Source organism: Orcinus orca, chromosome 3 (genome assembly GCF_937001465.1).
Source record: "Orcinus orca chromosome 3, mOrcOrc1.1, whole genome shotgun sequence".
Taxonomy (NCBI): domain Eukaryota; kingdom Metazoa; phylum Chordata; class Mammalia; order Artiodactyla; family Delphinidae; genus Orcinus; species Orcinus orca.
Window position 1 is genome coordinate 8,329,798 of NC_064561.1, and position 14,454 is coordinate 8,344,251.

The following is a 14,454-nucleotide window of genomic DNA, read 5'->3' on the forward strand; positions in this document are numbered from 1 at the left end:
CTGAAAGACTTAAGGAGCTGGACTGAGAAGACCTCTCCAGGGAGATGAACTTTGGTCCCGGGTGCTCACCTCGCTTTACAGGGTACTGTATAGGTGAGGACAGGGACAGTACCGGGGCTCCCAAGTGCATTCTACCCACAGCCGGTAGAAGAGGGCGGGTGGATAATTTTAGTCCCAGAAGCAGGGTGGGTGTCTGGGTCAATGAAAGATAGGTAACTCCCCCGCCCCGAGACTCCTGGCAGGAACTGATTCCCACGCCCTGTGAGATAAGAGCGGGCACGTTTGCTTCTGCTACGGAAGGGGCGGGGCCTTCTCCGACCCCGCCCCTTCCCGGAGCAGCGCATCGTAACCTGTTGACCCAGGCAGGGGGCGGGCTGCGCGGCCGGCCGGGTCGTCAGGAGCAGTAAAGCAAAATCTCTATTGGTTCCCGCGGGGGGTGGGCGGGGCCTCCGTCTCCCGGGGGCGTGCGCCACGGGGAGGCGTTGCCGAGGGCGGAGCGGGAAGGGGCGTGGCCGCGCGCAGGGGGCTGTTGGCGGCGCGGCCCCGCCCCGGATGTTGCGCGTCGCAGCCTGAGCGGCGGCGATTGGTCGAAACTGCGTAGGGGGCGGGGAGGAAGGTTCTGGAGTGGGCTGGCGGGCTCTGGAAGCTTCCGCCGGGCGGGTATATAGACTCCGGGAGCAGGGGGCGGCGGAGCCGGGGGACGGCTACAGCTGGGCGGCGAGTGGTAGGCGCAGACAATGGGCAAGGACTATTACCAGACGCTGGGCCTGGCCCGCGGTGCGTCGGATGAGGAGATCAAGAGGGCCTACCGTCGCCAGGCGCTGCGTTACCACCCGGACAAGAACAAGGAGCCCGGCGCCGAGGAGAAGTTCAAGGAGATCGCCGAGGCCTACGACGTGCTCAGCGACCCGCGCAAGCGCGAGATCTTCGACCGCTATGGGGAGGAAGGTAGTGTGCGGCCGGGGGCGCGGCCCCGTCTTTTGACAGGCGGAGAAACCGAGGCACAGCGGCCACGCTGCGGCGTCCTGGGGAGTGGGGGACGCCCCGGCCCCCGGGGGCAAGCAGCCCCCGCCCTCTGGCCACACGGGCCTCCGGTCTCGGATAGGCGGCCGCCCGATGGGAGGAGCAGCCCTGGCTGCGCTGCTCGCCCAGAAGCTTCTAGTATGTCTGGGACTGCCCCTCCCTGGGCTCCCGCCTCCGCCCACGGCCCCGATCGGTCCGGGGTGCTGAAGGAGAGGGTTCGGAGGCCTAGCTTGAGTGGTGGCATTGTGGCCCCGCGGGCCCTAGGCTCACCTGGGCGAGGTGCAGGGCGGGGCCTCTGGCTGAGCGCCGGGCACAGCCTGCGTGTAGTGAGCCTGCAAACGAGAGTGACAGTTAATGCCGAGCGACCTCCCGGAGCTCTCCGAGGGTGGAGTGAGGTAATCCCTGTAAAGTGCTTACTTGGCTCCGTGCCGTGCCGGGCACGTAGTCGGCAGTCAAGGTGTATGGAGCAATGGGGCCTGTCTCTGCCCAGCCTCCCCGGGGTAGCTCTCTTCAGGGAAAAAGAAAGCGTTCTTGGTGTCCAGTTGTCCGTTGATGACTCAGGCTGGCTTCTGGGCTTGGTCTTCAGAAGTAAGTGACTTTTTATATAAGAATGATGGTAGTAAGTGCCAGGGTGTGAGAATTTGAAAGTCTCCGTTTACAGTTTCACCTTCATCTCTACTCCCCCACACGTCTCTAGTCCTAAAGTATTTAGGAGTAAACATTTAGTGAAAATTGATCCTGGGTTGTGCTTTTTTCATCGGATCTGTTAGTGAATTCTTTGTACTCCTTGTAACATTGCAGGAAGGATGGGTTACTCAGGTGTGAGGATCTGGGTGACCCCAAGAGATATGGCCATCTCAGAGCTTGAGCCTTTCACTACTGTCATGCCACAATGAACTACCTACCTTGGGGAGTAAGGGTTCTGTTTTTGCCGCTGCAAGTGGGAGGTAAAAGCTTGGGGTTCTTCGTTATTCTTCCCAGACAGGCTAAAAAAATCCCTCCCGCAATGACTTCTAAGCTTTTTTCCTTAAGGAAAGCTCCTGGAGAGCTAAGCTCCTAGCCAGCCATCTGATTTCTTCTGCTTTTGCTTTTCAGGCCTAAAGGGCAGTGGCCCCAGTGGCGGGAGCAGCGGTGGTGCTAACGGTACCTCTTTCAGCTACACATTCCATGGAGACCCTCACGCCATGTTTGCTGAGTTCTTCGGTGGCCGAAATCCCTTTGACACCTTTTTTGGGCAGCGCAACGGGGAGGAAGGCATGGACATCGATGACCCATTCTCAGGCTTCCCCATGGGCATGGGTGGCTTCACCAACATGAACTTTGGCCGCTCCCGCCCTGCCCAAGAGCCCACCCGAAGGAAGCAAGATCCCCCTGTCACCCATGACCTCAGGGTATCACTTGAAGAGATCTATAGCGGCTGTACCAAGAAAATGAAAATCTCTCATAAGCGGCTGAACCCTGATGGAAAGAGCATTCGCAACGAAGACAAAATCTTGACCATTGAAGTGAAGCGGGGGTGGAAAGAAGGGACCAAAATCACCTTCCCCAAGGAAGGAGACCAGACCTCCAACAACATTCCAGCCGACATCGTCTTTGTTTTAAAGGACAAGCCACACAATATCTTTAAGAGAGATGGCTCTGATGTCATTTACCCAGCCAGGATCACCCTTCGCGAGGTAAGGCACTAGGCAGGGCAACGTCTGTGGAGGGAGAAGTCTGCTTTTTGACACAGTTCAGTATTTGCTTCACACATATTTCTGAGTTCTTGGTGTGTGCCAGGCTTGGGAGGTGCAGTAGCAACAAGACTTTCCAGGGCTCTGTTTTTCCAGAGCTTCTGTGCTGGTGACCTGGGTGGATCTGGGGGCAGGGTCTTAGCTACAAAGGCCTCATGGTGCTTACCTTACATTAAACAGCCTCTGGGCAGGATGTGAGCTTCCGAAGCTACTCTCTATCTAATGTTGTCCATTTGCTTTCCAAGGCTCTGTGTGGCTGTACAGTGAATGTCCCAACTCTGGACGGCAGGACCATACCTGTTGTATTCAAAGATGTCATCAGGCCTGGCATGCGGCGAAAAGTTCCTGGAGAAGGACTTCCTCTCCCCAAAATGCCCGAGAAACGTGGAGACCTTATTATTGAGTTTGAAGTGATCTTCCCCGAGAGGATTCCCCAGACGTCAAGAACCGTTCTTGAGCAGGTTCTTCCGATATAGTCAACTGTGTTCCCCAAGGATTGACCAGGGACCTTTCCAGAGCTCAAGGATTTCCAGAATGTTCCACCAGCTGTGGACCCGCGAGAGGGCGGGAGGGCCCAGGGCGGGCTTTCGTACTGCTGAATGTTTTCCAGAGAATATATTACACAATCTTTTAAAGTCGTGCACTACACTTAAGTGGTTTTTCGAGCGATAGGGTGGCAGGTGGTGGGGACAGCAGGAAAAGGCAGTCCAGTCTGCCCCGCTGGGTCCTGCCGCCCTCCGGGATGGGCCCACACCCTCCTCCCCCAGGCCCTGCCCAGGGGGAGAGGCAGACCCACAGCTGGACTTGATCCCTCTGTAGTCCCTTTGCTTGCAGATGTTAGACGTGGTATGGACCTGCCTTCTTGGTTACCAGGTCTTGTACACTCCTCAGTTTTTGTTGTGTAATCAGTTCATGTTTTATTCTGTATTTGTCTCCCACGTCTTACTCTTCCCCTGAAGAATCCCGTCTTTTCTCTTGCCATCTCAAATTGAGAACCTAGACTATTTTTGCCGAACTGCCTGGCCGGCTCCCACAAGCAATACCTCTCTCTTGTTCCAGCAAGACCAAGGGAGCCAGCCTCCAGTGAGCGAGCAACTTGAGCAGCTGCCTCTCCCTCGAGCGTCTGGGGCCCTGGCCGGAGCAGGGGGTCCTCTCCACCCCTGGCTCCAAGGCTGGGCGCGCTCACTTTCCTTTTCTGTAAGGCAATCTTTTGGCACACCTGGGATTTACCAGTGGCCCAGGTGATTTTTCATTTAACGGACTCTGGACTCTCAAAAGGATCTGATCCTTTTGCATTTTGCACAGCCCTAGGTATAATCCCTTTTGATAAAAGGGTCTTTGCTTCTGATTACAGGAGCACTGTGGAACGTCTGTAAATATGTTTTTATAATTCCGTGTAAAGTTGGTGTGCACTCAAATGAAACCAGTCCACAGCAGCTGCTGCTCTCTGTAAGGGGCCATGATGGAATTCGGAAGGAACCTGGTGGGGGCGGGGGGAGGCATGTAGGAACAAGTATCTGTTCCTTGCAGGCCAGTCTGGTGCTCAGACCTTTAGACTCATTGTAAGTTGCCACTGCCAACACAAGACCAAAGTGTGTGACTTGTCAATGTGCAGTGTGACAGCATTAAAGACTGATGCTAAACCTCAGGGGAGCGGTCCTGTGACTCTGTTTGAGGGCTCTGCTGACGGGCTGGGGTGGGGTCTGGGCAGCCCTCCAAAGGCGGCCAGGGTGGGTGGGCGGGAGGGAGGGGTGAGCAGAAGGCAGGAGTCCTCTGCAAGGGAGAGGGAAGTCACCCTCCTTGAGCTGGATGTGGTGTGGATAACAGCAACCCACAGGGCTCGATCCAGGCATCCGGAGAGCCCAGTGGACTCAGAGCTTGCTTTCTGTGAAGGTTGGGGCCAAAGTTAAGCAGGTCCCCTCCCAATATTCCAAGGTCTGGTTGCTGGGGCCAAAGGGAGGTGTATGTATCTTCCCCCACTCCTTACTTGCTAGAACAGGCTGGTGTCAGGCAGACCCTGGCCAAACCAGACTAGGATTCCAGGCCAGGGCTGGCCCTGCCCTGGTGAAGACCTATTTTCTGCCCTCCCTTTATTTGCAGGCCACTGAAACTGCTTTTACTTTGCAACTTTTTTTAAGGAACTGGTTTTATTTTAAGGTAAGTAATTACACAGGCGGAAAACAATGTATTGCTATTTTGCTACGAAACGTCTTGATGTAAAAACTTAAATAACACCATGTTTAACGTCAACGTAGGAGTGGCTTTCCCTTCCCACTGAAAGAATTTAACCACTGAAAACAGTCTAAGAGCAGTGCTGTCCAAGAGAACTTTCTTCAGTGATGGGAATGTTTTATGTCTTTTAAAACAGAAATTCTTTAAGATTCAATAGAAGTTGCTTGGTAGCTGCAGCCACACGTGGTTAGCGGTGACTTGGGTAAGACCTGGGTGTCTTAGAAGGGCAGCCATGTGGAGCCCAGAGAGGCCATCCTAGTTGGGAGGTGACCCCTGGAGTATCAGAGCCAAAAGGGACCTTATCACAAGATTTGTTCACTGAACCAGGGACCAAGATGACATTTACTGCAGAATTGGCCCTGGCCTTGGTTGGGGTCACAGACCCCCAGGGCTGCCAATCCCCCCGCCCCCGTCTCCCTCATTACATAGCAGGTGCCTGTGAACTTCATATCCAAGGGCCACCAGCACAAACGTGCACAAAGCCTCAATGTGTCACAGTTCTGGTAACTTATTTAGAGCAATAACCTAACCAGGGCGGTGGATGGCGCAGCGTGAGTCTAGGAAAATGTTCACAGTGAAAAAGACAGAAAGGACCCTAGCGGACAGAAAGCCTGCCCCTCAGATGTACAGCTTTTGCCCACGCTGGGCGCGATTGTGTGTGTCAAGTGTCCGGTTGTCTGCAAGTGGACCTCTCCTCCTCCGTAGCTTCCAGTTAATGGATCTTTCTTACTTTCCCATGCTGCCTATCTGACCACGTTTCAGAGTTCCTTCCATGTCGGTGCATGTGGAGCTGCCTCTTTTTTGGGCCCACTTCATCTTCATCCATCGCACCAGGAGTGTCGCATTGATGCAAACAGTAGAAAACTCAAAAGTTACATTCGGCCTGTGGTGAAAAGTTGAGTCCCCTCCCTCCTCAGAACCACTGTAGACAAGCCATGGCATTAGAAAATTTTTCCTTTTTTAAAAATGTTTTTTGTGCGTCCTCCCAGAGAGAGTCTGCTTATATAAGCATAAGCATAATTTCTAAATGTTCAGTTTCAATTTTGGGCTATGTAATCGCAGTACCAAATTTACAAGGGCACATAGAGTTAAAAATTCTCCCTCCCACCCTGGTTTTGAGTCCACCCCCAGTGAATGTTCCCACTGTCTCCTGTGCATTTCCTTCTGAGATGCTGCACGAATATATTTTTCTTTTTTTGTACAAGTGGTACATACTGTATGCTATGGGTTTTTTTTTTTCCCTCACATGTCATGGAAATAGCTTCCTCACTTCTGTTTTTCTACACACTGATTCTGCCAGGCCTGCTCAGGTGGGTGTGAAGATCTAGTTCAATGTTTGATGGTCCCTACCTCTCCTCTATCATTGCTCCTGCTTCTAGGTTTGAATCTCAGCTCGATCACTTTCTAGCTGTGTGACCTTGAGCAAGTGACTTAACCTCTCTGTGCCTCAGGTTCTTCAAGTGTAAAATAGGCATAATAATAGTACTTCTAGGGTTGTAAGGATTTTCAGATATAGATATATAAGCACACAACGGGGCCTGGCACAGAACAAGCACTGTGTGTCAGTTATCTTTGTATCCCAATGTGAAAGTTTCTCAGCCCACAACTGGTAACTCTAAAGACTGAGGGGAGTCCAAGGTCTTCTGGGTCAGTGCTCTCGGGTCAGGTCCAGGAACCAAATCCCCAGGCAAGCCCCTGAGACCCACAGCTCCACCCCAGCCCTCACCCAACTTGAGGAAACTGTACCTAAAGCAGGCTCACTCCCATGCTGTCTTGTCACCACCTGCTCACTCGACAGCAGCAGTGGAGCATCAGGCTCTAGGACTGAGCAGCCCTGGGTTTGATTCCCAGCTCTGCCACTCTGCAGCTGTGTGTTCTTGGGCAAGTGACTTCACTTCTCTGAGTCTCAGTGGCCTCCTTTAAAAACAGGGCTAATGAAGGTACAGACTTCATAGAGGTGTGAAAACTGGGCAAGGTAGGGCATTGGGGAGGCAAAAGAACGTGGTATTAAGAACTTGGCTTCTGGACCGTGACACTGCTGAGTTCGAATTCTGCTCACTGCATTCCCCTGGACAAATAACAAACCTCTCAGAGCCTCAGTTTCCTCCCATGTGAAACAGGACTAATCATAGCCACTCCCAACTTTCTCACTCCCCCAGAGCCAGAACTCAGACAGCTAACCCCTGAGAAGAACTTCACACAGGCCTGGCATGGAGCAAGTGGGCAATTAACACAAACACATATTTCTAAGGCAGTTGGGGTAAACCTGCCCCAGGTCTCCTTAAATATTAATTATTCTCATTAGTTGTTAATCATTGAAGGACCCAGCATAGTGCCTGACACATAACAAGCATTGTCCATTCAGTAAATATTTATTGAATACCTACAGTGTGCCCAGTCCTCTTCCTGATGCTGGCGACACAGCAGTGAACAAAACTGGCAAAGACTCCTGCCTTTGCAGATCTGACAGTCTAGTGAGTGGAGTGAGAAAGAAGAAAATTAAGAATAAATAAATAAATCATCTAACATGCTAGACTGTGATGAGAGTGATGGAGAAATATAAAACAAGTGGGTAGGGAGTGTTGGGTGCAGTTTTAAGTAACATGGTCAGTGAATGCCTCACGGGGAAGGTGACATTTGAACAAAGTGTTGAAGGAGGTAAGGGGAGAGCCATGTGAATACTGAGGGAAGGACCTTCCAGGCAGAAGGAACAGCCTGTGAAAAGGCCCTGAAGCAGGAGCATGCCTGAGTTTAAGGAACAGCCAGGAGAGCAAGGGGTGAGTGGGAGGTGAAGGCAGGGCAGACGGTGCAGGGCCTGCTGGGCCACTGGAGAACTTTGGCTTTTCCTGAGTGAGGCAAGAGCTTGCAAAGGTTTTGGTTTTTGCTTTGTCTTAATTTTCCTTTGTTTAGGGGGTGGGTGGGGAAGGGGGGAGACTGTCATTTGATTGTATAACTTCAAGTCCCTGAGCTATATCATCAGTCTCTTGAAATTTCAACGCACCAACCTTCCATTTCCAAATAGCACAAAGCAAACAATAAGCATCTATTTTCTATTAAAATCTAGTCCTTAAAAGTACAGAAATTCACGCTCCCTCCCACGGACCTGAGAATGCTTTCACGGCCTGCTGATTCCATGCTTGGTGGCAGAGGGGGACGTGGTGGTGTCTGATTTCTTCTGAGTTCTCAAACTCTATGATCATTCAGTGAGACAACTTCCCTCTTTGTCATGAAGAGAGGAGCGATAGCCTTGGGAACACTCCAGAAGGTCCTCCTTCTGAGCAACCTGAGTTTCCTTGAGGTCACCAACCATGCCCTAATAATCTTAGCATCACTGGCACCCAGGGCTGCCCTTGGCCCAGAACTGACACTCTGAGTGTTTGTTGAATGAGTAATCGGGTGACAAAGTGGACCTGCAACACTTGCCGTATCACGGCTCGTGTCACAGAGTGTGCAGAGGAACACATCCAGCCCTGAGGTCTGCTGGTGGGTACCCCCAGCAAGGGGTCCCCCATACCCTACTGCTTCCAGTTCCCACCTGGAAGAAGTGGATATTCTGTCTGGCTCCAGGAAAGCCCCTATTTCCTAGGATCCTGTTTGCACTTCAGGATTCATGTATTAGTCATTGGGCACAGTTCCTGAAGGCCAGCTCAACACTAGGCCCCAGGGGACCCAGTGAGAGGCAAACAAAGCCATCAGGGAGGCGGGGAGAGGGGGGTGGCACGGGGGGAACTCGTGGAGCTCACAGTCTTCCAGGAAACACAGACCTCTGTTTTAGTTTCCTGCGGCTGCTGTAACAAAGTACAACAAACTGGGTGGCCTGAAACAACAGGAATTTATTCTCTTGCAGTTCAGGCAGCCAGGAGGCCAAAACTAAGATTTCAACAGGGTTGGTTCCTTCTGGAGGCTCCGAAGGAGAAGCTGTCCCATGCACCTCTCCTGGCTTCTGGTGGTTGCCAACAATCCTTGGCGTTCCTTGGATTGTGGCTAATCACTCCAATCCCTGCCTCTGTCTTCACGAGGCCATCTCCCCTTCCTGTGTCTGTGTCTTCTTTTCTGTCTCTTATAAGGACACGTTGGATTCAGGGCCCATTTAAATCCAGGATGACCTCACCTTGAGATCCTTAATTTAATTACTTCTGCAAGACCCTCATGCCAAATAAGGTCACATTCACAGGTTCAGGCACACGGGCATATATCTTCTGGGGATCCACCATTCAGCCTGTGATAGCAGGCAAAGTAAGTACTTCCCACGACCGGAGAGCTTGGAGAGAGGATGCATGGTGGGCCCCAGGCGCACAGGCCAAGGGATAGGAGCTTGTCAGGGTGCAGAGATGGGCCATTGGAGCTGCGGCCCTGTGGATGAGGCTCCTAGACAGACCAGGGGCGTGGACCAAGCAAGGCTGAGCTCAGAAGCATGAGGCCCTTGAGACCTGGTGTGGGTGAAACAGAGAGAGCAGGAGAGAGTACAGTGGAGCGTGCCCAGGAATGAGACAGGCCCAGAGTCAGGGCCCTTCTGAGACTGGCCCCCATGCCTGAGGCAGGGGAGAAGCCAGTTGAAAGACCTTGAGTCAGGAGGGACACGGCATGATTTGCTTTTGCCAGGAAGTTGGAGCGGACGTCTGGCTGGTTTGTCTCAACGGGGGCTCAACTTTCCTTGGGAAGATTATGCTGGGCATCAGTGTGGCCAGGCCTGACTCCAGATGAAATAGTTCATCAAAGTATTTTAAAGGCACATGGCTTTTTTGTGGGGGTCATCAGCAGAGGAAGGGTGAGAACTGACCTAGGTGCTCACAGGTGCCTTCTGGGTGCTGTAGGGCTTGGGGGGAGGGGGAATAGACCTGGGGATGATCCAGGGTGGAGCTGGGAGATCAGGGAGAAATTGGCTGTGGGAGGTGATGGGGCTGGACCAGGTGGTGACCAAGGAGGTGGTAGGAAATGACTGGAGATGTATTTTGAAAGGAGATCTACCCATTGGCCCTCCAGAAAGCAGCACTATTGTTGGGGTTTTTCTGTTTGTTTTTTTTTTGCGGTATGCGGGCCTCTCCCGTTGCAGAGCGCAGGCTCAGCGGCCATGGCTCACGGGCCCAGCCGCTCTGCGGCATGTGGGATCTTCCCGGACCAGGGCACGAACCCGTGTCCCCTGCATCGGCAGGCGGACTCTCAACCACTGCGCCACCAGGGAAGCCCTATTGTTGGGTTTTATGGTGACTTCCTGAAATCCAGCACCCAAAGGCAGCTGCTGGCACTGGGGCTGAGACTTGGGGCCACAGGACCTAGCCCAGTCAAGCCTACCTCCTCTGCTTCCCCTCAAGGCCCATCCCACTGAGTCAGTCCAGTCCTGCCAAGCTAATAGGGGGAGTCAAACCACAGGCCACAAAGAGCCAGGCTCAAACTCTGAGATCACTCTGGCCGAGGCAACGTCTCTCAGCAATGTCCTTCCTGGGTCTAACCTGTCCCGCACATCTCGGGAGCAGGCCTCACATGCAACCCACACCTCCAGAGGGATGTCATAAGTGCTGGGGGAGGAGCTAAAGCATCACACCCGTGAGTTGCTGTGCAACTTTGAACCCAGTGGCTCCCCTTCTTTGAGCCTCAGTCACCTCCTCTGTAAAATGGGGGAGATATCCAGTGGAATTACTCCTGAAAGGCAGCCAGCACATGGCCTGGCACACAGTAAGGGATAATAAATGTATCTATTTCTATCATGTTTCTGTTATGAAGACTGTGTTATTCACCACAACAGTTTAATAATAGCAGCTGGTGTTCACTGAGCAATTACTATCTGCCCAGCACCATTGTAGGCATTTGACACAGAATAGTTCATTTATCCTAGTATAATCATAATGACTTTAGGAAGGGGGTCCTGTTATGATCACCATTTTACAGAAGAGGTGACTGGGTATACAGGGGGAAGGGGCTCACCCGGGGTCCCACAGCTGGTGAGCAGTGCAGGTTATGGAGAAATATGACTGTATCCTACCCCACAACGTGAGATGAACTAGAGGTGGAAAAAAGACAAAGGATAAGAAAAACCATAGAATGGGTTAAAAAAAAAACTTTGTGATTTAAGGGTACAAAGGGCCTCCTTAATGAAATGTCGCAGGCACAAACCACAAAATGTATATGTTCTATTACAGTGAAATTTAAAATTTCTTTCCAACGGGACTTCCCTGGTGGTGCAGCAGCTAAGACTCCCCACTCCCAAAGCAGGAGGCCTGGGTTCGATCCCTGGTCAGGGAACTAGATCCCACATGCTGCAGCTAAAAGGTCCCACATGCTGCAGCTAAAAGGTCCCACATGCTGCAGCTAAAAGGTCCCACATGCTGCAGCTAAAAGATCCCTCATGCCACTACTGAAGATCCCGCATGCCGCAACGAAGATCCCAGATGCGGCGGCAACAAAAATCCCGCGTGCCGCAACTAAGACTCAGCACAGCCAAATAAATAAATGAATATTTTTTAAAAAATTTCTTTCCAACGAAGGATAACATGGACAAAGTGAATCGTCACATGACACAGTGGTAGACCACATCTGCAATGTCTAACACTGTATCCACCTTACATGGTTGTTAGGAGAGTTAAACTGTTTAATAAATATAAAGTTCTTAGATCAGTGCCTGGCACATAGGAAGCTCTGCCTAAACATTATCTATCATTATTGAAACTGACGAGGGTTCAATAACCCAGTGCTATCTAATAGAACTATGCAAGCCCATATGTGCCTTTAAATTTTCTAGTAGCCACATTAACATAGTAAAAAGAAACAGGTAAAAATAATTTTAATAAGACTTTTTATTTAGCCCAGTACACCCAAATTATTGTCATCTTGACATGTAATCAGTACAGAAACTAATTAACGAGATGCGTTATTTTACATCCTCTTTTCATTCTACTAAGTCTTAGAAATCCAGAATGTATTTTACGCTTACAGCACATCTCAATTGGTATTAACCATATTTCAAGTGCTCAATAACCACATGTGGAGAGCGGAGTGTCACATTAGACAGATCATATTGGACAGTGCAGATCTAGACTCTGTGAGGAACACGTGCAAATCAACAAGAAAAAGAGAGCAACCCAAAGTGCAAAATGGGCAAAGAGTATGAACAGGCAATTTACAGAAGAGGAGAACCTGAAGGCCATCATGCAAATAAGATACTCAAAGAGATTAGAAATCCGAGAAATGTAAAATAAAGCAATGGTGATGTCACTTGACAGTGAGTCAGAGTGGCAAGAATTAGAAGTTGGGTAATGCCAACGGCTGGTGGAGATGTGGGGACATGGGACCCTCCTGCAAAGCCAGTGGATGTGATGGGGCTACCTAGTCCGGAAGGCCACATAGCAAAACTGAGTGTGCCCAGAGACCCAGTATCTCTGCATCCAGTACTCTCCCCTAGGGAGATTCTCACCAGGTCCCTAAAGGGGCGTGTCCAAGGCTGTTCATTGTGCTGTGGGGAGGTGGAGGCTGCCTGGTTTCCATCCTTGGGGGACAGAGGAGTAAGATGTGAGGGACGCACCCCCTGAGACACCTAGCAGAAGTTAGAAGAAAAGAGATTCAAGAGATTAGCAATACAGATGGATCTTCAAAGCAGAATGCAAAACAAACGAACAAGCAGTACAGTACTGAGTGGGTGAAAAAAGTAAAAAAACAAATATAATAGAACACCCATATAAAGCAATGCACATTTTCAAGGAAGGACACAAGCAAGGGTGCCTATTAAACCTACTGGAGGGTTGCCGCTGGGGATGGGAGAGGAATAGGGGTATTTTTTTCAGGTATTTATCTTAAAAATTTCAAAGCTATAGAAAACTTACAAGAATAGTAAAATGAGAGACTTCCTTGGTGGTCCAGTGGGTAAGACTCTGAGCTCCCAATGCAGGGGGCCAGGGTTCGATCCCTGGTCAGGGAACTAGATCCCCACATACACGCCGCAACTAAGAAGTCCTCACATGGCAACTAAACATTCCCACAGGCTGCAGTGAAGATCCCACATGCTGCAACGAAGACCAGGTGCAACCAAAATAAATAAATTAATTTAAAAAAAAAAGAATAGTAAAATGAATACCCATATACCACTCTCCTGGATTCAGTGACAGTTGTTACTATTTTGCCATATTTGCTTTCTCTATCTCCCTATATGTTAATAGGAATGTATACCATCTTATAATATTGTATATAAAATGTTGTATATATATATATAATTTTTTTCTGAAACATGTTGACAGTTGCAGGCATCATGAATTTAACACTAAATAATTCAGTGAGTATGTCCTAAGAATAAGAACATTCTCTTGTCTAACCACAGTACAACACTCACACTCAGGAAGTTTAACATGGATATGGTATTATCTATTGGGTTTGCCAAAAATTTCGTTCGTTTTTTTCCATAAGATGGCTCTAGTAGCACTTAGTTGTCTTTAACTTCATTCGAGACAATTTTTTCAGATTGTATTGTGACAACTGTCATATCAGCGTGCATTAAAAAAAAATATCAAAATTGGTGAATTTTTGTGTAGTAGCCATTTTAATCTCGAAGATGGAAGGAAAAAAAGCAACATTTTCGGCATATTACGCTTCGTTATTTCAAGAAAGGTAAAAACGCAACTGAAACGCAAAAAAAAAGATGTGTGCTGTGTATGGAGAGGATGCTGTGACTGATCGAATGTGTCAAAAGTGGTTTGTGAAGTTTTGTGCAAGAGATTTCTCGCTGGATGTTGCTCCACGGTTGGGTAGACCAGTTGAAGTTGACAGAGGTCAAATCGAGACATTAATTGAGAGCAATCAACGTTATACCAGATAGCAGGCATTCTCAAAATATTCAAATCAAGCATTGAAAATCATTTGCACCACCTTGATATTTGGGTTCCATGTAAGTTAAGCCAAAAAAACCTTCTTTTTTTTTTTTGGTACACGGGCCTCTCACTGTTGTGGCCTCTCCCGTTGCGGAGCACAGGCTCCGGACGTGCAGGCTCAGTGGCCATGGCTCACGGGCCCAGCCGCTCCGCAGCATGTGGGATCTTCCCGAACCGGGGCACGAACCCGTGTCCCCTGCGTCGGCAGGCGGACTCTCAACCACTGCGCCACCAGGGAAGCCCAAAAAAAACCTTCTTGACCTTATTTCTGCATGTGATTCTCTACCGAAAAGTAACAAAAACATTCCATTTTTTAAACAAATTGTGATGGGCGATGAAAAGTGGATACTGTACATTAATGTGGAACAGAAGAGATCCTGGGGCAAGCAAAGTGAACCACCACCAACCACACCAAAGGCCGGTCTTCATCCAAAGAAGGTGATGTTGTGTATATGGTGGGATTGGAAAGGAGTCCTCTATTATGAGCTCATTCCAGAAAACCAAATGATTAATTCCAACAAGTACCGCTCCGAAGTAGACCAACTGAAAGCAGCACTCGACAAAAAGCATCTGGAATTAGTCAACAGAAAACACATAATCTTCCATCAGAATAA

The 14,454-nt window shown here is 49.9% G+C and overlaps 1 protein-coding gene across 1 annotated transcript; it reads left to right on the forward strand.

The window, feature by feature from the left end:
- Positions 1-618: 618 nt before the first annotated feature.
- Positions 619-4,404, forward strand: DNAJB1 (DnaJ heat shock protein family (Hsp40) member B1). The gene is made up of 3 exons (XM_004277413.3): positions 619-948; positions 2,119-2,699; positions 3,002-4,404. The coding sequence occupies exons 1-3, from the start codon at positions 738-740 to the stop codon at positions 3,230-3,232; spliced, it is 1,023 nt and encodes a 340-aa protein (XP_004277461.1). The 5' UTR covers positions 619-737; the 3' UTR covers positions 3,233-4,404.
- The last annotated feature ends 10,050 nt before the right edge of the window (positions 4,405-14,454 follow it).